The sequence below is a fragment of the Dermochelys coriacea genome, chromosome 6 (assembly GCF_009764565.3).
Source record: "Dermochelys coriacea isolate rDerCor1 chromosome 6, rDerCor1.pri.v4, whole genome shotgun sequence".
Taxonomy (NCBI): Eukaryota; Metazoa; Chordata; order Testudines; family Dermochelyidae; genus Dermochelys; species Dermochelys coriacea.
In genome coordinates, this window is record NC_050073.1 from 114,532,531 (window position 1) to 114,556,511 (window position 23,981).

The following is a 23,981-nucleotide window of genomic DNA, read 5'->3' on the forward strand; positions in this document are numbered from 1 at the left end:
TGTAATATCACCTAATTTCTCAAGCTCATGCAACTCCAAACTTAGTCACTTTACCATATGCCAGTTGCACAGTAGATAGCAAGGTGTTCCATCACTTAGTCATAATAGTGAAAAAATAAATAGTAAAGTTTGAAAAGTGTAGTTATTTGTGTGGACTGATGCAAACATTATGAAAAGGTTCACAATCTGTTAAGTACTGTGGCTCTTTCCCAACAAGTTATGGGCTTATCCAGTCAGAATGGCTTCAGAAATTTGTAATATATTTGTACAAGTTACTGCTATATTTATTTATTTTTTGGGGGGAGTCTGTCTCCCATTTACAACAGGGGATGATAATGAGAGAAGATGTAAATTACCCAATCACTAATGGGAGAATTTAGACTCCTATGTGTTTCTCCCTCAATGACAATATATTTAAGGATCTGCTTGATTTACTTAGTCCGAACTCCCTTTTCACTTCAGGATAAAATTTGGCATGCACCCAATTCAGAAAAAAAGAAGTACAAGGTATTGAAATACATTGAAATTGAGCTCAGTCTGACATTTTTAGTTACAGCCAGGTACAAGCAATAAGTTTGGGGGAAACTTTGGACACTGTATGCCATGCTCTAGTTTGGTGGGGGAGGGGAGACTTCTTTGAAAAGGTTTTTTGTTTTTTGTTTTTTTTTGGTTTGGTTTTTTTGCAGGCATTCAGCACTAACTTCAGACTGGTTCTGTTTGGTATTTAAAAAATAATTTCAGATACAAATATCTTGGTAAAATCTTGCAACATATTGCCTATTAATATATATATTCATAGTTACGTTGCAGTGGTTGATCAGCATTGATTGATTTTGGAATAGAGCTGGTCAATATTTTGTCAATTTCTAAATTAGAAAAAAAAATCAGGAAAATTTTTTACTTTAAATTTACTCTGCCCCCCCCCCAAAAATTAGTGTTGGTTGGAATTTAAAAAAGAAAGGAAAAAATGATTGTGGTGAGGGATATTGGAAAAAGTTTTGAAACAGATTTTCCCTTTTCTTCCCCATGCAGCTCTACTTTGAAGCCATTCTACTGTATTGTCAAAGATCTATATCTCAACCGTTCCAGACTAATAAGCAGGCTGTGAATTGATGCTACATATAAATGAACCGTTACACTGTGTTGTGATTCATGCAGTAGTATTCTTCATTCTTTCAGTTGCCTGCATTTCAATCCTTTGTGTGATGCTTTGAAGAAGTACAGTATGTTCCAAGGATTGACGCACATCAGTGCCCCCACGGCATTGGTTTTAAAAAGGAGGTGCCTACAGTAACCATTCACATTATCTTTTTAAACTTATGATTGCTTTTGGACATCAGTTTAATGACAATTGGAATTCTTCACCATCAGGATAACTTGTCTGTCTGTTCTCTTGACCAAGACATCTACATTTTGCCTGTTTATAACATCAACTTCTTCATTCCTAATGCGGATAAGACAAATTAAAGGGAACTTCATATCTTTTTCAGTTGTAGTTGTACCTTTACTTTAACTTACTCTTACCTACTCTCTTTCTTGCATGCACAAGTGGATTTGGATGCATTTTATACATGTGTCACTCAGCCTTTACTTGGACTTTACAGTATATGCTTATTCAAAAATAATTTTGCTTTTGTAATAAGCTTACAGTATTCGGGTGCCAGTGTTGGCCTTTAACTAGTTGTGGCTAAAACCTTTTTTTCCCACTTCTTGCTCCAGCAATCAGCACAGATAAATGCGTCAATATTTGTTTTCCCTTTTAAAAGGTCCAGATCCTGTATGCATAGGACTTAGACTGACTTCATTTCCTTCAGATCAGACCCTTGTATCTAGCTTTTGATTCTTTAATATAGTACTTTCTCTTTTAACTTACCATTATTTTTAAAAAGTTAACACTTGCTTTTCACTGGTAATGGGAAGAAATGTGCACTCAGTCTTGCCTAGTCTCTTTTCCGCTTGCCAGTTAATTTTAGAGTTCCGAGATAGGTTACTTGTATTCTCTTTCAAAAATGTGAATTCAGCACCCAAACAGTTGTTTTATGCCCTCAAATTCTACCCATTGCTTGTCCTCATCACATCAAGTACTAAAGAATAATAAGACAGTGAGCACCAATTTTTTTGGAACCCTGTTTATGGCTTCCAAGTACTCGGAATAGATTGTAATTTTTCAGTACAAGTGTTGCATACAATATTTAGAACTGTGCAGATGCTTTGTCAACAGTGGATCAGTAAGTACTTCCCCAGTGGTGTGGTATGTTGCCCACAAATGTGGGTTTGTAATGGAAATACTGCGCATCTACCAATGTGATATATGCCATCATGTGCCAGCAATGCCCCTCTGCCATGTACATTGGCCAAATTGGACAGTCTCTACGTAAAAGAATGAATGGACACAAATCAGACGTCAAGAATTATAACATTCAAAAACCAGTTGGAGAACACTTCAATCTCTCTGGTCACTCGATCACAGACCTAAGAGTGGCTATACTTCAACAAAAAAGCTTCAAAAACAGACTCCAACGAGAGACTGCTGAATTGGAATTAATTTGCAAACTGGATACAATTAACTTAGGCTTGAATAGAGACTGGGAATGGATGAGTCATTACACAAAGTAAAACTATTTCCCCATGGTATTTCTCCCTCCCACCCCCCACCCCCCCACTGTTCCTCTGATATTCTTGTTAACTGCTGGAATTAGCCTACCTTGCTTGTCACCATGAAAGGTTTTCCTCCTTCTCTCCCCCCCCCTCCCCGCTGCTGGTGATGGCTTATCTTAAGTGATCACTCTCCTTACAGTGTGTATGATAAACCCATTGTTTCATGTTCTCTGTGTGTGTGTATATAAATCTCTCCTCTGTTTTTTCCACCAAATGCATCCGATGAAGTGAGCTGTAGCTCACGAAAGCTTATGCTCTAATAAATTTGTTAGTCTCTAAGGTGCCACAAGTACTCCTTTTCTTTTTGCGAATACAGACTAACACGGCTGCTACTCTGAAACCTGGCATAACTATAGTTATACTAGATAACACTGCAATAATAAATTTATGAATAATAATTAAATGATTCCATCTTGACATCAACTTTGATAAATGAATGAATTGCTTTGACTCAATATATAAAGTTTGACATGTGTGAGCATGTTTTGAATAATAAAGAAGAATGCAGCTATCTCGATGAGGTCTTGATCACTCTTTGGAAATCTAGCATAATTCAGTATAACTAAAATGAGATGTTAATTTAAGTAAAATTAGTTGGACATTAAATATCCCATGATCCATGAAATTTAAATTGCTTTGCCTTTAACAATAGTATGTTAATAAGGAAATGCTGTTGTGTCAGAACTGAGAAAGTTTATTGATTCAATGTCTGTACAGAAATCCTTTTTAAAAAAAGACATAGTTATCCAAAGAAAGGGCAGCTGTCCATCCTTAGAGGTTTTTAAGGCCCGGCTTGACAAAGCCGTGGCTGGGATGATTTAGTTGGTGTTGGTCCTGCTTTGAGGAGGGGATTGGACTAGGTGACCTCCTGAGGCCTCTTCCAACCCTAGTATTCTATGATTCTATGATATGTCTAAATAAGTTGTATAATTTTTTAGCTTAACATAAGACTGGCCATACTGGATCAGACAAATCATCCATCTTGCCCAGTATCCTGTCTTCCAGCAGTGGCTGATGCTAGATGCTTCAGAGGAAGTGAACAGAAGATGGCAATTTATCAAGTGACCCATCCCCTGACGCTCAGTCCTACCTTCTAGTAGTTAGAGCAGTGATGGACAACCTGCTCCCATCAGGGTAAGCTGATTGTGGGCCGCAAGATGTTTTGTGGACATAGACTGTCCGCAGACATGGCCCCCCTCCAGTTCCCAGTGATTGCTGTTCGCCGTTCCCGGCCAATGGGAGCCTCAAGAAGCAGCGGGCCGCTCGTCCGCAAAATATCTCGTGACCTGCAATCAGCTTACCCTGACGGGCCACAAGTTGCCCACCACTGAGTTAGAGGTTTAGGAACACCCAGAGCATGGGGTTGGTGTCCCTGATATTGGCTAATTGCCATTAATGAACCTGTCCTCCATGAACTTAACTAATTCTTTTTTGAACTGTTAGTTTTGAATTTTAGTTTAAAATAGAACTTGAGTGTAATATGTTGACTAAAATGATGGGATGATTACATCCCATTCATTGAAATCAGTGGAGTTACATTAGTTGGACCAGTGTATTTAGATCACAAATTTATTATTAGTTGGTTAAAAATATGATGTGAATTAAGGACCTAATTGATTTTTTTAATTTGTAATTTATCATTTAATCAAAGCAGAGATTGAAAATAGATCAGCTACTTTGATTGTGTATGTGGTCTCATGAGTCTGATTAGAATCTAAAACCTATTTCAGTTTATTTCTGTTTGTAAATCTTTGTCTGAATACAGAGAATTAACATTCTCTAAAAGGAACTGACTGAGAAATGACAAAATGCATTTGAGGGGTGGTCATTCAAATAGGACTTGTGAGCTATCAGCCCAGAGAGAAATAAAATTGTTGAGTCCTATCAGGGTATCAATGGAAAGGGTAACACAGGAATTCTGGCTTCAAAGTGACAGTTATAAGAAGCAACACTGACCGACTTCTGATGATTTCTGTTCCTTATTGGTGCTCTAACTCTTGCTGACTTGAGGCATTTAGAAAAACCTCCAGTAGGCCTTTGTCTTGGCCTAATTTGTAAATGTTGTTGTAAGGTTTTTAAAATAATCATACTTATTTAACTCTTGCTTTCTTGGGTCTGATGATAAATCTCAGCAACTAAAATATAGATTAAATTTGCAAAGAATTTTGCTTATTTCTTACAAATGAACTTACAGAAGAATTAGCTATCACTGCTGACTCTTTCTTTTGTTGTGCTACCATCCCATTCTGGTCCAGGTCGTGGGAAGGCTAGGATTTTTCAACTTTAAGTATTAATTAAAAATGCTCCAGTGTATAGTATTGCAGTATCCCAAATGGCCAGCACCCAGCCCCAGTAAATAAATTTCTCCTTTTTTATATCCTGAACTGATATGCAGGGGTTTATCTTCTTCCTTTTCCTTGTACACAGTTACAGAGAAACAACTCTCAGCGCTGGTTACGTCTTCCATTAACTGCTGATCTGCTCCCTTTCTAGCTGTGTGACTGTGTCTGATGTTAGATACAGTAGAGAGAGAGAGATTTCAAAAATCTTCCTGAGAGGGCAGGACTACAATACATGTCTGTCTTCTTACCTGGAGTATCTATTTGATTTATGATCCAGATGAGACTGGAAACTGTGTCATGGAGGATCTTGTAAGTGAACAGTACCAAATTGAACTTAAAAAACAATAACCCCTCTGTCCCCCCAAATACAAACCCCCAAAAACTCACATGGAGAACAACTCATGATAAATGCTAGTAACCAGTTAGCAAGTATACATTGAATCCAATATCTATCATCACATAACAGGGTGCACACTACTAATCACCACATCTGTCAATGTTGAATGCCATGTGACTGGAAGCAGAGATTTGTGTATACCATAAAAGCTTCAGTAAAAGTCACTGTGCTTCACTATTACTATAGCAAAACACACCCTCTTGTGGTGAGAAGAAGAAAGTCCAATCATAAGCCCACCAGTTTCCTCTGTTCCATACTTTCACTCACTGATTGCTTTATTAATCCTTCTCCCTCAGTTGTTGTTGACACTCCTTTTTTCTTCTTTGTCCTGTTTACAATGAGTCTCTCTCGCTGTCTTGCACTGTTTTAGCCTTCCTGCTTTTTCCCCTTGTTCCACTTTCTTTTTTTTTTTTTCGTAGTTAAATCTTTTATTAATACCTCATATAATTTGTGAACTGAAGTGTAGTTCATGCTGCTTTTAACAACGTATTGATTGTTTTTAGGCTTTTGACATTAAAGTAACTCTGCATGTTAAATTACCAGTATGCTGAAAATATAACTTGCAGATCTACTTTTGAAACTTTCTTCTGATTTATCACAGGTCACTGAATTACAAGAGTAAAAAGCTAGGTACAGAGACAAGAATGTTGAAGAAAGATTCATTGTGCATCTCAAAACCTTCAACAAAACCTCTGCTTAGTTTATCCAGAGAGGATAAAGGGGACCAGTGGGAGTCATGTATAGACTGGATCAGGACATAGCATGCTGCTGTTTTCACCTATTTGATAACCCAGTTAGGTCTGAGATGAACACCAAAGTTTGCAATTTATCTTAGCTGTTGTACAAAGCTATACACCAGAAAAGCTGCCTCCGTATGCTAGGCAGTCTCAGCAAAGCACTTCTAATTAGGTTTAAGTAGAACAAAACCTCCATGAACTAAAATATGTGATAAGTGACAAGCAAATAGTATTTATTGTTCCCAGTTTGTGCCAAATATACAACTTAGTACTAAGTGTGCAGAGATATTAGAAACTATGCCAGGTGCTGACAGGTGAGACTCCCTGGCACATCCCACTAATAATCTCTCTGTGTGAAGGAAAATAACAAGGTTCTATACAAATCCTCATATTTTTACACCTGCTTATAGCGCATTTCCATATCCCATGCCCTAGACCTTTAAGATTAGTGCCCTTTGTTTGAATTTTGCTCAGCTGGGCTGGGAGTAAGGAGATGAAGGGCTCTTCAAGGGAGAAACAGAGACAATCAGTGAAAGGGCAGCCTGTGAGATGCTCTTGGAACACCATTGTGAAGAAGGGAAAAAGTTTTGAGGAGGAGGAGACCGTGGCAGGCAAGAAGTTTATTAGGTTACTTAGTACTGCACAATTTCAAATGTGAATTAAGCAAAGTACATGCTGCCAAACTGACATCCATAGTGGATATATAGAGATTATACATAAACAGAGTTTATACAGAGTTCTGGTGTCTTGAAATGACTATACTATTTCAGAAGCAGCTCTTAATTTTTCTTTTCTTTGCTTTTTAGGTATCTTGCAATATATTTAGAACTCTCCCTCCTAGTGACAGCAATGAATTTGATCCAGAAGAAGATGAACCCACCCTTGAGGCATCATGGCCACATTTACAGGTATTAAATATAATCTGAGAACAAATCTGTATCACTGCTTGATATGTTTTGTTTCCCTACACCATCTGTTAATCTGTGATTCAGATTTGAGTTGGTTCATAAGATGCAGAAATCATTGTTGTACCTTCCTAACACTGCTCTTTACTACAGCTAGAGTAGCTATGAAGATAGAAGAGCCTTTGTAATGTTTTCAGGGCCTTTCTGTTCCAGTCAGGGACTTAAATTCAGCTCAGGACTATGAGAGTGGCCCACATTTTCCTGTTCTCCTTCACTGCATTACAAAAAATTATTGTGAAGAATTGCACTTGTGCTGCACTTGTACACAGTACTTCTTAGCAGCTTCAGCAGGAGCAGTGGAATTAAACTAATGTCATCCTAGTCAGTTTTGTTCCGCTGGGCCATTAGAAAATTGCTACTATGCAGAAGCAGCATACCTGAGTACTTGTTGCTAGTCGGGAGGATGAGGGAGAATAAAAATGTTAGTCTCCTTCCCTTTTCCTTCCTAACAATATATAGCCTTGACTTCAGGAATTCAGAGCAGAGCATACTCTCTCTGCTATACATCCTCCTTTTGGGATATATAAGTATGCCTTCAGATATGAATGACAAATATCTTTAGCGTACAGGAAAACAAACTCATTTCACAGAGAGGGTCAGAAGCTTCAGAAGCTACTGGACCAGATTCAGCCCTGGCAGAAGTAGGTCTACTTTCCATTGCTGTCAACAGGGGCTATGTCCATTTATGCCACAGGTAAATTGGCTTCTCCTCTCTTTAGGTTAGAACAAGTCAGAGACGGAACACCAGAGAGAGAGAGAGAGAGAGGAATCTGGGAGTTGCTATAAGTACAAGGGTATGATTGATCTCTACCTAGAGTAAGGAACTGGTTTGAAACTTTTATGCAGGGCCCCAACTCTGCCTATGAGAGATTTGATAAGTCACACAATATTCTCCTCCCAGAATTTAGAAACTGTCTCCTTTCTCTTTTTGTACTTAAAATCTCACAAAAATATTATCGTGTATTAAATCCCTTGGGGTGCTGAGTGCTGCACAGACACAGAACAAAAAGACAGTTCTGGCCACAAAGAGTTTACAATCTAAGTATAAGTCAAGACAACAGATGGATACAGAGAGATGGCAGAGTACAAGGAAACAATGAGACAATATTGGTCAGCATGATAGGGAGGGGAGTGGCTATGGATTTTCTTAGAAAATAGATGGTTTACAGAGTAAAACTAACCTTGTTACTTGTCAGGGAGTTGATAGAAGTGCTTTCCTGTTGACCTACTGTTGAATTATATAGAGTTCTTGCACTTTTCCTGACCTCTGACCTCCCTGTTTCCTTTTAGAAGCATTTAGAAGAAATCAGTCTTCTCAATAAGGCAAAGCAGCCACAGTATGATGTTATAGAGGAGTTTGCATGGAAAAGCTGTATATTCCTTTAAAATTAAGCTTTAAGCTTGCTTTTTCCCTCAACACCATATTTATCCTTTCAAAAACTGGAAGGGAGCACATTTTAAAATGGTTGGTCTCCTAGGAAAGGTGTGATAGGAAAAATGGACAGCACACTACAACTCATCTGTCTACTGGCAGATCATAGCTGCTTTCCTAAGAGAGCTAGATAATATCTATTGCACTTTGCTTCCTTTTGCCTTGTTACATACTATCTGAATGGGTCTGGTCAGTTGCAGTCCCTTCTGAATTATATAGGCAGAGATGGATTTTTGTGAGAGCAAGTATCTCCAGCCCAGAGGCTAATTCTCAGTGAGTTGGAGACTCCTGATTAAATCTCATTCTACATTAGTCTGCAGTGTTTCAATCTGTAGCAGAATGCTACAGTGAACAGTTTCTAATTACTATTAAATGTTTCCATACCGTTTCACTAACCCTCTCAAAATTATAATGACTTTATTTTGTATGATTTCAGGAGTCCAGAGGACAATGAGAATGTGCTTGCCAGTTACTCCAGAAAGCTGTACAACCCAATGAACAAGCATTACAAGATGATAATGCCTGTTCTTAGTGGGAGTCAAGATGAAATTCCTCTGATTTAGGGTCAAATGAGCAAGATTAACACGTATGATCATGTAATTAATTCTAGCTCTAAAGTAACCAGTTAATAAATTTAAAAAAAAAATGGCATAAGGTCTTTCAAAACAGGCATTTTCTGTTTTAGTGCATTAGGAAAAAGAGCTGGGAAACTTTACAAATAAAAATCAAATAAAATCATAGAATAAACTGTGATTTTTGTTTCTTGCAGCTTGTGTATGAGTTTTTCATACGATTTTTGGAAAGCCAAGAATTCCAACCTAGCATTGCTAAAAAGTACATAGATCAGAAATTTGTATTACAGGTAAGCAGGTTAATTTTCTTTAAAACTGTCAGCATATTTTTGATACTTAATATTAATGATTTTTTTTATTCCTAAAACCAGAAAATAGAATGTGTAACTCTTTCACCCTTCCACAATAACGGGTAAGTGGGTAACAATAAAAGAGATTCAGACTCGCAGGGGGAGGAATATCGATCCATCACAGAAGTTCAGACTAGGTGATCCACAATGGTGCCTTCTGGTGTTGGAGTGAGACCGTCTAGCCATCATTTAATTTTGTCTCCACTTTTTTTTGTTAACTTACTTAATTTTACTTACAAGTTGTATAACTCAATTGAAGTTGTGGCAGTTTAAAAGTAAAGGTTTGGCCATAGAGTGCAAAAACCTAAATAGTGTTTATAGAGTGTAAAAAAACCTATTAAATAGAGGTTGTTTATGTCTGAAATTTGACTGACTTTAAAATTGTCAAAATATCACTTTTAAAAAAGGGAAATATTTTCTCACTTTGGCTCAAGAGCTGTTTGAGAGCTGGCAGAAAGAGCAAAAGTCCATTAAGAAAACTCTTTCCTAGAGCTGTACTGAAAACATGGAAGTTGTTGTGATCATGGTGGAAATAAACCTAAAGGCCATGGTCAAGGTCTGTTAGAAGCACAGGAAGGGAAGTATCAATAATGGGGAAAAAGAACTAAATTGTCAAAGAATGGAAGTTTTATCTTCATGATGTGATTGCCACCAGCGTGACTGAACTGGGGAGGCCATCAGTCCTGATGATGGTAGCCAGTCTGGAGTTCTGCACCCAGTTCCTTGTCTTCCTGGTCTGCAGGCTGGCTTCCCTGGGTGTTCTGCTGCATAGCTGGCAGCAGCTATAGCTGGTGCCTCTCTGCTGAGGAACTAGCTTTCTTCCACACCTCAGCAAAGCTCTGTATAAATGGCAAGGCAAAGAAAACTTTGTCCCAGAAAAAGGAAAGGAAGAAGACCTGAAAGTACCCTCCTTTGCCTCTTCCCTATAACTTTCTTCAGTGGGTCCATTTTGTCTTTAGTACTTCTCTCCTCAACCATGGACTTGTGTGGAACCTCTGAATACGACTAGAAAGAGAACTCTAGGAGGACCGAGACTTAGATAGGGATCATGCTAGAAGTGATAGGAGATACTTTGCCTTTCTCAGGACCTCTTTTCCACACATCTTCATGAGTGAGTCTTTTCATCCAGGATCAACAGCCTAGGAAGATTCTCCAAAAAAGCTTCCCAAGAAAGCCATTCTTTTCCCTAACTCCCTCCATAGTCTCTTCCACCCCAGGGCCAAAAACCACATCATTCTTCCTTTTCCCTCCTTCCTCTCAGGTAGGAGAGTCTCCTGGAGAGAATGCAGAATAACTGCTGCTGTGATGAAGTCCCATCCCCGTTCCTTAGCAAACCTTAAGAAGGTCACTCTGAAAGACTCGGGGGTGGGGTGGGTGTATTTTAAATCCCATATCTCTTCAGAAATTCTCAAAGGCGGAGGTGAGGCTCTGCTTTCTTTCCTCCAAAGTAGTGCCTCAGAGTTGATTCTGCCTTTCTGGATAATGATGAAGGAAATGTGGTTAATCTCTCTTGATTTTTATGACCATCCTGCCAAAGAACCTCCTTAGAATCTATATTTTTCACCCAGACTTCCATATCTTCTTATCTCTCACCCAAGGATAGATTCAGCAGTGGCTTCCTAACCTAAGCTAATAGATCTGCCTAAGGAGGCCAGTATCTCTCTTCATGGTTGATTGAACAGCAAGGTGAAGGAGTACTTGTGGCACCTTAGAGACTAACAAATTTATTAGAGCATAAGCTTTCGTGAGCTACAGCTCACTTCATCGGATGCATTTGGTGGAAAAAATAGAGGCGAGATTTATATACACACACACAGAGAACATGAAACAATGGGTTTATCATACACACTGTAAGGAGAGTGATCACTTAAGATAAGCCATCACCAGCAGCAGGGGGGGGAAAGGAGGAAAACCTTTCATGGTGGCAAGCAAGGTAGGCTAATTCCAGCAGTTAACAAGAATATCAGAGGAACAGTGGGGGGTGGGGTGGGAGGGAGAAATACCATGGGGAAATAGTTTTACTTTGTGTAATGACTCATCCATTCCCAGTCTCTATTCAAGCCTAAATTAATTGTATCCAGTTTGCAAATTAATTCTAATTCAGCAGTCTCTCGTTGGAGTCTGTTTTTGAAGCTTTTTTGTTGAAGTATAGCCACTCTTAGGTCTGTGATCGAGTGACCAGAGAGATTGAAGTGTTCTCCAACTGGTTTTTGAATGTTATAATTCTTGACGTCTGATTTGTGTCCATTCATTCTTTTACGTAGAGACTGTCCAATTTGGCCAATGTACATGGCAGAGGGGCATTGCTGGCACATGATGGCATATATCACATTGGTAGATGCGCAGGTGAACGAGCCTCTGATAGTGTGGCTGATGTGATTAGGCCCTATGATGGTGTCCCCTGAATAGATATGTGGACAGAGTTGGCAACGGGCTTTGTTGCAAGGATAGGTTCCTGGGTTAGTGGTTCTGTTGTGTGGTGTGTGGTTGCTGGTGAGTATTTGCTTCAGATTGGGGGGCTGTCTGTAAGCAAGGACTGGTCTGTCTCCCAAGATCTGTGAGAGTGATGGCTCGTCCTTCAGGATAGGTTGTAGATCCTTGATGATGCGTTGGAGAGGTTTTAGTTGGGGGCTGAAGGTGATGGCTAGTGGCGTTCTGTTGTTTTCTTTGTTGGGCCTGTCCTGTAGTAGGTGACTTCTGGGTACTCTTGCTAAACAATTATTTGAATTGGAGGCGACTCTGGTCACTGCTGCAACCTATGGCTCATTTTTCTAGAGTGGCCATTCAGTGCCTTGTGGAGATCTAAGAAGAGAGAGTTACTTGCTTCAAGTCTTTCTTTAGGGGATATTTGGTATGAGACTATTGTTCACAGGCTTTCCTTCTACACTTCTTTTCCCTTCAGACCGAGCCGGATCATTGTGGAGAGAATCCTGGTGCCCTACTCTTCATTCTAGAGAACATAGCTTCTATACTCTTGTTATATGTTTCTACCCTTACCCACATCCTAGGTGTGCTTATCTCTCATGCTTCTTCCTCAGGACACTCACCCTTGTCATCCTTTCGTAATGTTGCACTAGGGTATGAATGTGATCTAAAGAAGGGTTTCGACATCTGGTCATCCATAATGGCATACCAGATGAAAGAGTGGTAATTATTAGGAGAGGGAGGAATGGTACACATTTAAATATGTATGAGACAGTATATCACAATGCCTGTTGAGAATCAGATTATTCTTGCCGTGTGGTTAGGTGATAGACTTCTTAAAAATAATTGTGTAACTTTTTTAGATAGAATGAGTATTAATTCAAATGAATGTTTTGTCTAAATCACAAGTTAGGCCTCAATTTGTAAAAAGTAAATTTTACATTTAAAATTAAGTGACTGGCCTATTAAAGCCATATTGCACTTGCAATCGTATATTTAAGGTTAGTTTGGTTTTAGAATTATAACTTTATAAGGATTTGTTAGGTTACTGTAAGACATTTATACGAGATAGCAACTGAAACTTTTATAAAATTCAGCCTGTTCAATGAATATTGTTCCATGGTAACTTTAAACTGTGACATTCTTTTACTTAAGTTTTCATTGTTGAATTTGTTTTTAAAATTTGAGAAACTTCAATGAAGTTATTCCTAATGAGGAATGACTTTCATTTCAAAATGAGAAAAATACCAGTCACTTTTGTTATGTATTTACGAACCTAGAGCTGTGTCATTGGATGTTTAGAGTTTAACATTTCATTTCAAAAGATGGCTTACATCTATTCTGAAATGTAAGGCAGAGGTTGCTAAGGGACATAACAATTAAGTATCCCCATCCCCATATGTTCTGCTCTAGGTGTCCTATTTAGTAATTTGTACTTCACATTTCTAGTTATAATTAGTATAAAGGTATCTCAATAATAATGCAAATTATGGAAATCATTCAACCTGTCCTTAAAAATAACCCTTTGTTATTTTGTTAAAACCTGAAGACAAATTGGGTATCATATATCAGAACATGTCTTTTTTACTATGTTTTGAACCCTGTAATTGAAATTGATACTGACGATAGCCTAAACTGTTTCCCAAGAGGATCTGTGGAATGAAACTGAAAATCTAAACATTTTGCCTGTACAACCAATTCACAGTCAGAGTTAAAATCCGATTTCAGAGTAGCAGCCGTGTTAGTCTATATTCGCAAAAAGGAGTACTTGTAGCACCTTAGAGACTAACAAATTTATTAGAGCATAAGCTTTCGTGAGCTACAGCTCACTTCATCGGATGCATTTGGTGTATCTGCAACATTTCCAGCTATTTTCTCCCTTAGGTGAAATTCTGAATTTTTTGAAAGTGTAAGACAGTTATTTATGTATGTGTAATTTGGTGGGGTGGTTTGTTTTGTTTTGCTTTTTGTTTTAGGGCAGAACTAATTCAACATAATGATTTTGTTTATTACCTCTCTAGGGCAGCTGACAAAACTCAGTTTCCCTCGTGAAATTGTGATTGCATATCCCTCACTGCAGGGGATACTGTATTAATCATCGCAAGCTACGGAACTATCCAAAGCAGTAAAACCGTTAGGAAACTCACATGCATCTGTCACATACTTGAATGTTCTAAATCACAGGTCTTGAACATGTACCTATCTTCACTCTCTTTTATACGCTGAATTGCACAAGGAGAGTGCTGTGATTGTTGTTGAAAAGAAAACGTGCAGTATGTAGATGCAGAATAAATAGTGAAACAAGTGCCATAGAGATAAGAGAAGTTACAATAAAACAGCCTAAGTCCATAAAGGTGTTCAGTACTATAATGGCAACGATGCGACAAGCCTCAGAAGACAGAATTTTTGCATGGGCCACTCTAAGACTGTGGAACAAACTCCCACAAACTAAAGACCATCACAGACCTCACCATCTTTCATTCTAACTGCAAGATGCACTCCTTCTCTTATGTAAACACAGAGCAAAAAACTCTGCCAAAACATAGTACTACTCTGCACGTACGGTTTTCCCCTTGAGGAAAGGATGAGACAGAGAATGATCCGCATGTGACAGTTGTTAGTCACTTTTTATAATGCTCTAGTGGAAGGCACTCAGATATTACAGTGATGATGGCAGTACAAGAACCTACATAGTATAGAATAGAATGAAATCCGTGCGAGTATAAGAGTATGGGGTCATGGGGAATCTGCAAGATTGAATACGCATCACTAAGGTTATCGAAAAAATTATTATTTTGCTACTTATATCAGTCCACGTTTCCAGCTGGATGTGACTATGAAAGTACTGGGGGGCTGTCAGGGAACAAGGTGGGGTTGGATGGGATACGGGTTCCGGGGGGGGAGGGGGCTGCCAGGGGATGAGAAGCAAGGAGGGGCGGATAGGGGGTGGGGGCACAGCCTCCCCTAACCAGCCCTCCAAACAATTTCCAAAACCTGATGTGGCCCTCAGGCCAAAAAAATTTGCCCATCCCTGCCCTAAAATCATATGTTAGTTAATATTCACTGAACAGCTGAAAAGGATCTATTTAAACTGTGATTTGCCTTTTCTTTTTTTAGACAACTTTTGAAAGTGTCTGCAATTTCTTGTGGCTGACTAAAATCAGGATTCAGAAAATTATACAGTTTCTTAAACTATTTTTAGATTACTGTTTTCTATAGTGTAAATATTACATTTTATTAGATTTTTCCCTCTACTAACTATACATTGTCTGTAACACTTCTATATCTGCACATATTTATTATTATTGTAGTTATTGTTGTTCAGACCAAAGGTGGTGATGTGACATTTTAGACACAATTAAGAAAAACAAGGTTCCAGCAAAAAGGAGCCATACCATAGGTGCACTTGAAAAAAAAAAAATCTCTGATTTGTGAGAGATCACCAGTTTTATTGGTATTCCCCATATTAAGCACTGGGATTATCTCTCAAACCAATATAATGTAGAATCAAAGAAACTTTTAGTGCGACCACTGTGAAATCAACATAAGATAAAATGTACATACACAACCGTAAACATCTATGGGTGGTGGGAGTAATGCATGTAGGAGAGATGATGGAAGCAAAAGGGAAAAGGAAACTCTTCCTTGGAGGCTAATATTTAAAGCCCCTGACCAGACATCAGTAAAACTGTTTGTTTAAAAGTTTTAAAATGGAATTAAAAATAGAAAAAACAACTTGAGAGAGTTGGTACTGTTCATAAACCACAAGTGGGCTCAAAAGTCATGCATTACATATATATATACAGTGTATGTCTGTCTCAGTTCAGGCCCTTAAAGATTTTGGGCATTAACAGTTTGACATGACTGTGTTAATGAATTGGTATTCATATTTTGCAACTAAATGCTCTTTTTTTAAACCATCTCTGGAATGTCACCAGTCCAAGTCCTCTGCTTAACAAGAAAGAATTGGAATAATTGATAAATGCTTTCATATATTTAATGGCTCGACTGTGGCAACTTGAGTTATAAACACTCCACAATACATTTTCTACAGAGTGCATTGGCTGGTATTCACACAGTTGACTGAATACCTAATGTCTATGTTGACTCCTTTCAAGTTTGAATGAAGGCAACAAATTTTTGTGGCAGTTGTGTGCGCTCACACATATGCAATCTAGCTCATCATATGTAAACTGTATACATTTTTTAAAATAAAGCCAATTCACCATTTCTTATTAGTCATCTGATTCTTAAATTATGTCTTCTTTTACAACAGCTTTTGGAGCTATTTGACAGTGAAGACCCTCGAGAACGAGACTACCTAAAAACAGTCTTACATAGAATTTATGGCAAGTTTCTTGGTCTTAGAGCATTTATCCGAAAACAGATTAACAATATTTTTCTACGGTAAGTTTTGGGGGGAAATGGTTGTTGGGTTATAAATGTTTTATGAAACTATTTATTATTTTTTTTAAACTTTATTTGATAGGTTTGTTTATGAAACTGAACACTTCAATGGTGTAGCTGAACTGCTGGAAATATTAGGAAGGTAAATGAACCTTTATATAATAAGCCATCTTCGACAGCTATGCTGAAAATTTCAGGGGTCAATGAAAAATATAAGCCTAAGCTCTGATCCTGAAAACAGACTTGTGCACATGCTTAACTTTAAGCACAGATTAAGCCTTGGCATACCTCTTTGCAAAGAAGATTTAATTGTATGTACATTACAAAGTATATTTTTTTCTTACATCGTTCCTTGTGCACTTCATTCTGACTTGAACATTGCAAATTTTGCTTTAAACAGTTATTAGTGTGTTGGTTTCAGTGTGTTGCTAATCAGTCTAATTGTAGTTAGTTCCACAGTCGGTTACCAAAGAGCACCTTAAACTCGTTAATTTACCAACCAAATAGGCAAGGTCATATGTATTAGGCAACAAGACTATATGACTGATCACATAGTTATTCTCATGTCAGAGTGTAACTACTATATAGCAATGACTAGAATGAACTGTACCGTGAACGCTGGCTAGTGCAAAGGTTCAGCACATATTGGGATAATAGCTACAGTCTGTCGTCTTATGTAATTACTTTGATAAAAACTACTTGTTCAGACCACAAGTAAATGTTCTGTGATGTTGCTAATCAATGTTTCTTTTCTTATTTCTAGTATTATCAATGGTTTTGCTTTACCTCTTAAAGCAGAGCATAAACAGTTTCTGGTGAAGGTGCTGATTCCTTTACATACTGTCAGGAGTTTATCACTCTTCCATGCACAGGTAGAAATTATAAAAAACATTTTCTGCTTTGTTAAAACAGAACAGTATACTTGATTGCTTTGGAACTCTTTTGCTTAGCCAAAAAAATCTTCTGAATGAAAACAAACAAACAAAAAAAACAACAGAAAGCTTTTGTCATGTGGAATAAAAATGAAACAGATAAGTATTTGGTAGACAATGCATTTTGTAGAATAAATCTGGTGGAATGTATAGATAGATAGATAGATAGATATATGGGTTTCATATAATTTTCATATACCTGTAAGATATTTCTAGTACTGAGACTCTGTAGGCTTTCCTCCAGACACCCAATCTTTCTATCCCTCTAATGAGGCTATCTTCCCCACTCATCCAGAAACTGATCCTGTAGCCAGAGGTCTCAGTTGTTTTTGTCTCTTGCACTGTCATCTGTCTAGTCATTCTATTTTAGTAATTCTTTACACACTCACCCTCTCTGCACTTTGGCTCTAAATTGATCCTAATTTCTGTACTCTGGCCTTGCTTTCTTAGTCTTTTATGCCAGTTTTTGGCTGTGTTGGCTCTTCTCATGTAAGTCGTCCTGATGCTGATGCTGCCAAAAGTGTAAAAGAAACACATTCGCAGAACACTGAGCCTTTCAAAATGTTACTTATGTGAGTACAGTTGGAATCCATAAAGTTCAAATGGTTTCAAAATGTAGTTGGACGTATTTTTTCTTTGCTTTTCGTTTGTTTGTTCTTTGCTGTTAACTGCAGCTTGGATACAGTTGCAAATTCCCCAGACTCACAGTTTAAAGTAGGATTTACAATTTAGAATAAGATGCATAATTAACTGTTCTGATTCCCTGTTCTTTTTAATACTGAACATGTCTTTTGAGTTCTCAGTAAAAATGTCATAATTTCATGTGAATATATTTTTTTCCCCTTCACAGCTGGCATATTGTATAGTACAGTTTCTGGAGAAAGATCCTTCACTCACAGAGCCAGTAAATATTTCTTTGGTATTTTTTTATATCTTAAACATCCAGTTTTCGCAGCTGTGAAGTTGTAAAATTTGCTTTCTCATTTGTAATTCAGGTCATTAGAGGTTTAATGAAATTCTGGCCGAAAACCTGCAGTCAGAAAGAGGTAAGTTCTGTGTTGCTGTTAAGATTTAAGTAAAGGAGTTTGATGGTTCTACAGATAAACATTAAAGATACTTTTCTCCCAGGAACATCCAGAGAGTTTCAGGTAAATAATATAGACAAATCTTAAATACTGTTGTGGATTTTGGCGTCTGTTAAGCTCATATGGGTGATTATCTGCGTCAGACTGACCTGTGTTGGACATAATTTTGACAGTAAAGAGAGGTGTCAAGCTGATGATAGTCATCATCTCTGTTGGCAAGTTAAGCATTATATTGTAGTATGCCAATATATGTGTTCTTTCACAAGGGAGTGACTCTTCATGTAAAGAGAGCAAAAGTGAATGTTGTGGAATTATGTGGAAGAAATCCAGCAGTTTGTGTCAAGCCTACATTTTCAGAGTTGGGCTAGAGGTATTTTAGCTTCTAACATAGATTGGCAATTTGTTGCATGATTACCTGATTTTGCAAATCTGAGTTTACACACTGATATTTATGGGCACAACAAGAGCATCTTTGTTTGAAAATTGGTCCCAAAAGACAAGCAATTAAAGATGGATCCTTTAATTACCAGGGTAAAATCCTGGCCCATTGAAGTCAATGAGAGTTTTGCCATTGTGTTCACTAGGACCAGGAATTCACCCCAGGTACACAGTGTCATCTGTAAATTCCTTAGGGCAAAGACCATGCATTATAATTTGTAAATAGAACACTAACACACACACACACCCCAGTGTAAACCAGGGTTTAGAGTGCAAAATTTTGAAAACTTGTTCTCTAATTTTGCACCTGCTGTTAATTGTGGCATCAACTCCTGAAATTTAGATATCTTAACTATCTGACTTAATCAGTAAATAAAGTGGATGACTACATTCTGTTGTTTGTGCCTATAGAATTAGAGGAAGGGTTGAGACCTATTTGAAAACTTAGCTGATAAATTGCAAATACAAGAGTTGAGGAGTTCTAAATTTAACAATTACTTATGTCTAGGTCATGTTCCTTGGGGAGCTGGAGGAGATCTTGGATGTGATTGAACCTTCACAATTTGTCAAAATTCAGGAACCTTTATTTAAACAAATTGCCAAGTGCGTCTCTAGTCCTCACTTTCAGGTCAGTAGTACAAGTACATTTTTTTAAAAACAGGAATATAGTTTCTAAGATCTTGTGAATATACAAAACGGGATACCTAAATGCTGAGTTTGCATTGTATTGATTAGAACATATTTACTATTTGTATATCCATAGACGGGTTTGTTACAGTAGCAGTCCCTACACTCAGGGAAGGTTGAAATAGAAAAAAGATGAGACTCCAAGGGTGAGAGCTTAGAGTCCATTCACAAAACTTGCATCTCATGTTAAAGGAGGGCTAAGGTGGGTTGGGGGAAAGGGCATGTTAGAGGCAGGATGACAGAATGCAGTGCTTCAGTGATTCTAAGCAATGCTCCTTCTCTGTTGGGATAGGCATAGAGGCTGCTGCAACTCAGAAAGCCCCTCAGGGCAGTCTGAATTATCCCAGCAGCTGCTCCAGCCTAGAATCAAGAGGTTGCTTAAAGCCATCTTAGCCCAACCCCCCTCTTGCCCTGGGCTTCGATCCTGCCAAGTGTTGAGCTCCTCTTGTGAGATACTCCATATTCTTGGCTCCCTTTCTCTGGGAGAAGGGGATTTGAAGCAAGCCGCAGCAGGTACTCTGCATTTACCCTGGGTTCAGGTCATCTGACTATAAAAGTGATCCAAGTAGATTTTAGTTCATACGTAACCTTTCACCATGTAAGAAATTACAATGAAATCAAACACTGAATACTTATACATTAATTTTAACATTACTCATATTTTAAATTTATTTTATATTTACTTTAAAGACCACCTTATATTAATGCAAGTTATGCCCTGGATAAAATAGAGATTTAATTTAGAAAGTAATGATAACCCATTGATTGGCTGTGACGCTATTTGTTTTGGGGAATGTTTTCTGTAAAATACAATAAATTTGTAGATAACTGAATTTCTGCTTATGGGTTTTATTCCTCCCTCCCCATCAAAGGTGGCAGAAAGGGCGCTGTATTATTGGAATAATGAATACATCATGAGTTTGATAGAAGAGAACTCCAACGTTATACTTCCCATCATGTTTTCCAGTCTTTATAGGATTTCCAAAGAACACTGGAATCCGTGAGTTTTGGCATTATCTTTCATCTGTCCAGTTGCTGAAATCTATATATTCAACCCTTGAAATTCCAGACAAAGAAAACATGAAATAGCACCAAATTCAGCCTTGATGTAAACAGATGGCGCTCTATTAAAGCCAATAGGATTTAAACCAGAGCTGAATTTGTCTCAGAATATTGTTAAATTATCTGAGACATGCACAAAATCTGAACTCTGTAGGATAAAAGCAGTGCAGATGGTTTCATTTCCAAAATATGTTAGGGCAGCTAATGTAATAATTTTTTAACCTTTGTATTTATTTTTTCATGATAAATACAAAAGCAATAGAAATAAAATATTGCATAATTACCAAGAAAAAATGTCAGGCACCAAACGTTTCTAATGTTCAGTCAATAATTTCTGTAAACTGGTTTACAGGATAAGTCTGACTGTAAATTGTCTGAAACATACTCCTTGATCTTAATACAGCTCTGTAGATACATAATATTATTTTGATTGGTGTCATATAATCGGTGGCAGCAGCATTTTTCTAAACATTAGCAGGTGCACACACATTTCAATATGTTCTCAGCTTTGATTATTTTTATAAACGTATTAAAAGACAATAGCTATTAAGCAGCTATTAAGTCAGTATTAATCAACAGTTAGCTCACAGCAAGATCCAAGTTATTTGCTAATATAGAGAAAACCTACGTTCTCAAACTCCACTGCTGCTGTACACTATTAAAAAAGGCATTTTTGTCTTGACACAATCAAGATGACGTACTTGTCCTATTTATCTGGGGGTGGTTTTTGTTTTTTTAAAGTAGTCTAGGGCAGTGGTTTTCAAAGTTCGGGTCGCGACCCAGTACTGGGTTGCGGAATGCAAGGCACTGGGTCGCCTTGCTTAGCACCCAGGGACCTTGGCAGCCAGCCAGTAAGAACTAGTAGTCCCTAACTGTTCTGACACCTGGCTGTGCCCCGCAAGCACCCAGCAGCAGGTCCAGCCACTGGGAATTGGGGGGGGCGGTGCTTGTGAGTGAGAGCTGCATGGAGCTGCTTGCGCACCTCCACCCAGGAGTCAGGGACCTGCTGCTGGCCACTTCTGGGGCGCAGTGGGGTCTGCGGTGCCAGGACAGGCAGGAAGCCTGCCTCTGTATCCCAGCTGCACTGCTGACCAGGAGCTGCCGGACGTAAGCCCACACCCCAGCCCTGAGCCCCCTCCAAACCCGGAGCCCCCTCCAGGACCCCAACCCCCTCATCCCCAGCCCCACCCCAGAGCCCGCACCCCCAACCCAGAGCCCTGAGCCCCTTCCTCACCCGAAACCCCTGCCCTAGCCCAGAGTCCTCTCCCACACCCCAAATCCCTCATCCCCAGCTCTGTTGGGTCGCGGGCAGTGATGAGCTGCCAAAATCTTAACAGGTTCCCTATAAAAAGTTCTGAATTAAGGGATGTGCTGCAGTATGTATTTTTTTGTACCAACAGGGTTACCATATGTCCGTATTTTCAGGCGATTTAAGAACCAAAAATCCTGACCTGTCTGGGAAAATACAGATGTATGTTAACCCTACCTAAAGTTCTTTCTTTTTTTAAAAAGATGGGCCTGAACTAGAAATGAACTCCGTTTCACATGTGTGGGTCCTCGCCACTCCCTGGGGGTGTGCTAGGGTGACCAGATGTCCTGATTTTATAGGGACAGTCCCGATTTTGGGGTCTTTTTCTTGTATAGGCTCCTATTACCCCCCACCCCGTCCTGATTTTTCACACTTGCTGTCTGGTCACCCTAGGGTGTGCACATGTGTGGGTCCCAGTTGCTCCATGTCCCCCTCATTGAAGCAGGTGTGCAGGGCACCAGTGGACGTAGGGCTAGCTGTAGACCGGGGTGTGGGGCATGGCTAGCTGGCGGCGGGGTGCAGGGCTGGCTGCGGGCAGGACAGGGTGTGCGGGTGTGGCTGGAGACGGGCTGGCTGCGGGCAGGGCAGGGGGTATGGCAGGGGCTGGTGCTGGCAGGGGGTGCAGGGGTGGCTGGAGATGGGCTGGTGCTGGCAGAGGGTGCGGGGGTGGCTGGAGACGGGCTGGTGCGGACAGGGCAGGGGGTGTGGGACTGGTGCGAGTAGGGCAGGGGGTGTGGCAGCTGCTGGCTGCAGGCAGGGGATGCAGGGGTGGCTGGAGACGGGCTGGCTGTGGGCAGGGCAGGGGGTGCAGCGGGACTGGCTGTGGGCAGGGGGTGTAGCAGGGACTGGTGCGGGGAGGGGGTGCAGGGGTGCTGGACGCAAGGGCTGATGCGGGCAGGGCAGGGGGTGCGTGCGGCAGGAGCTGGCTGCAGGCAGGAGGTGTGGGGGTGGCTGGAGACGGGCTGGCTGCAGGCAGGGGGTGTGAGCAAGGCAGGGGGTCCGGCAGGGGCTGGCTGTGGGCAGAGGTGCGGCAGGGGCTGGCTGCGGGCAGGAGGTGCGGGGGTGGCTGGAGACAGGCTGGTGCGGGCAGGGCAGGGGGCACGGCAGGGGCTGGCTGCGGGCAGGGGGTGCGGGGGTGGCTGGAGACAGGCTGGTGCGGGCAGGGCAGGGGGCACGGCAGGGGCTGGCTGCGGGCAGGGAGTGCGGGTGTGGCTGGAGGCAGGGGCTGGCTGTGGGCAGGGAGTGCGTGCGTGGCTGGAGGCAGGGCAGGGGGTGCGGCAGGGGCTGGCTGCGGGCCAGAGGTGCAGGGGTGGCTGGAGGCAGGGGCTGGCCGCGGGCAGGGTGGTGGGTGCTCACGGGGAGAGCAGCAGGACGCAGCCCAGGCCCAGCAGAGCAGCCGGGGACCCACCAGGCAGCAGCAGGAGCCCCAGGGCCAGGGGTCAGGGGAGCTGCAGCAGCAACAGGGCTCATGCCCAGGGCCCGTCGGCAGCCCGCATGGCTCCCGCAGTGCAGCGCTCCCAGCGGCCGGAGGAGGAATTACAACGCTTCCCGGCCGGAGCCCATCAAAGCCTCAGCACCCCCTGCAGGGAAGCGGGTTAATAACCGGTTCTAAAACTGCTTCAAAATTTAACAACCGGTTTGCGTGAACCGATGCGAACTGGCTCCAGTTCACCGCTGGTCGTGGGCATCAACAATTTTCTTCAACTGAGTCACCAGAAAAAAGGTTTGAAAACCACTGGTCTAGAGAAACATTTAATTATATGTACAATTATAATTAGATGTCTTCCATTTACTACCTGAATCACAGAACATGTCTGGGGGTCGGTGGATAGCATTTAGTAATCACGTCACAAAATTTAATGCTGAGATCATTTTTCGCATGCACGCTGCTCTCTTTATTCAGGCCTGTACTTTAAAAATTTGTGATAAAATAAAGTTTTATTTCTTATAATTATCAACTCTTTCTCAAAGATTTTTTTCTTTTTCCAATGGACTTGTTTTCTTTTTACATGTACTAAAGTGAAATGATCATGAAACGTACAAATCCAAGGGAATCTTTCATGTTTCTTATACTTGGGTTCTTTACTTTGAGATATTCATACTCTATTCAGAGGCATGTATTGAATCTTTTTTCTGTGCATCGTTCACATCGGATGTTTAGATTTTAATTACTTCTGCTAGAAT

The 23,981-nt window shown here is 40.1% G+C and overlaps 1 protein-coding gene across 14 annotated transcripts in view; it reads left to right on the forward strand.

The window, feature by feature from the left end:
- PPP2R5E (protein phosphatase 2 regulatory subunit B'epsilon) overlaps positions 1-23,981 on the forward strand; it is a 101,150-nt gene that overhangs the window by 70,109 nt on the left and 7,060 nt on the right. For 9 of the 14 annotated variants that reach the window (XR_006282229.1, XM_038405811.2, XM_043516987.1 and 6 more), the window contains exons 4-12: positions 6,941-7,042; positions 9,301-9,393; positions 16,154-16,284; positions 16,367-16,426; positions 17,048-17,156; positions 18,067-18,120; positions 18,212-18,262; positions 19,248-19,367; positions 20,299-20,426. Coding sequence is in view for 13 of the 14 variants with exons in the window: in XM_038405811.2 (XP_038261739.1) it covers positions 6,941-7,042; positions 9,301-9,393; positions 16,154-16,284; positions 16,367-16,426; positions 17,048-17,156; positions 18,067-18,120; positions 18,212-18,262; positions 19,248-19,367; positions 20,299-20,426 (848 nt within the window). In the remaining variant the exon portion in view is untranslated. The remainder of the gene's footprint in view (positions 1-6,940; positions 7,043-9,300; positions 9,394-16,153; positions 16,285-16,366; positions 16,427-17,047; positions 17,157-18,066; positions 18,121-18,211; positions 18,263-19,247; positions 19,368-20,298; positions 20,427-23,981) is intronic. The other 5 variants (XM_043516981.1, XM_043516985.1, XM_043516986.1 and 2 more) reach the window with 2 other exon arrangements.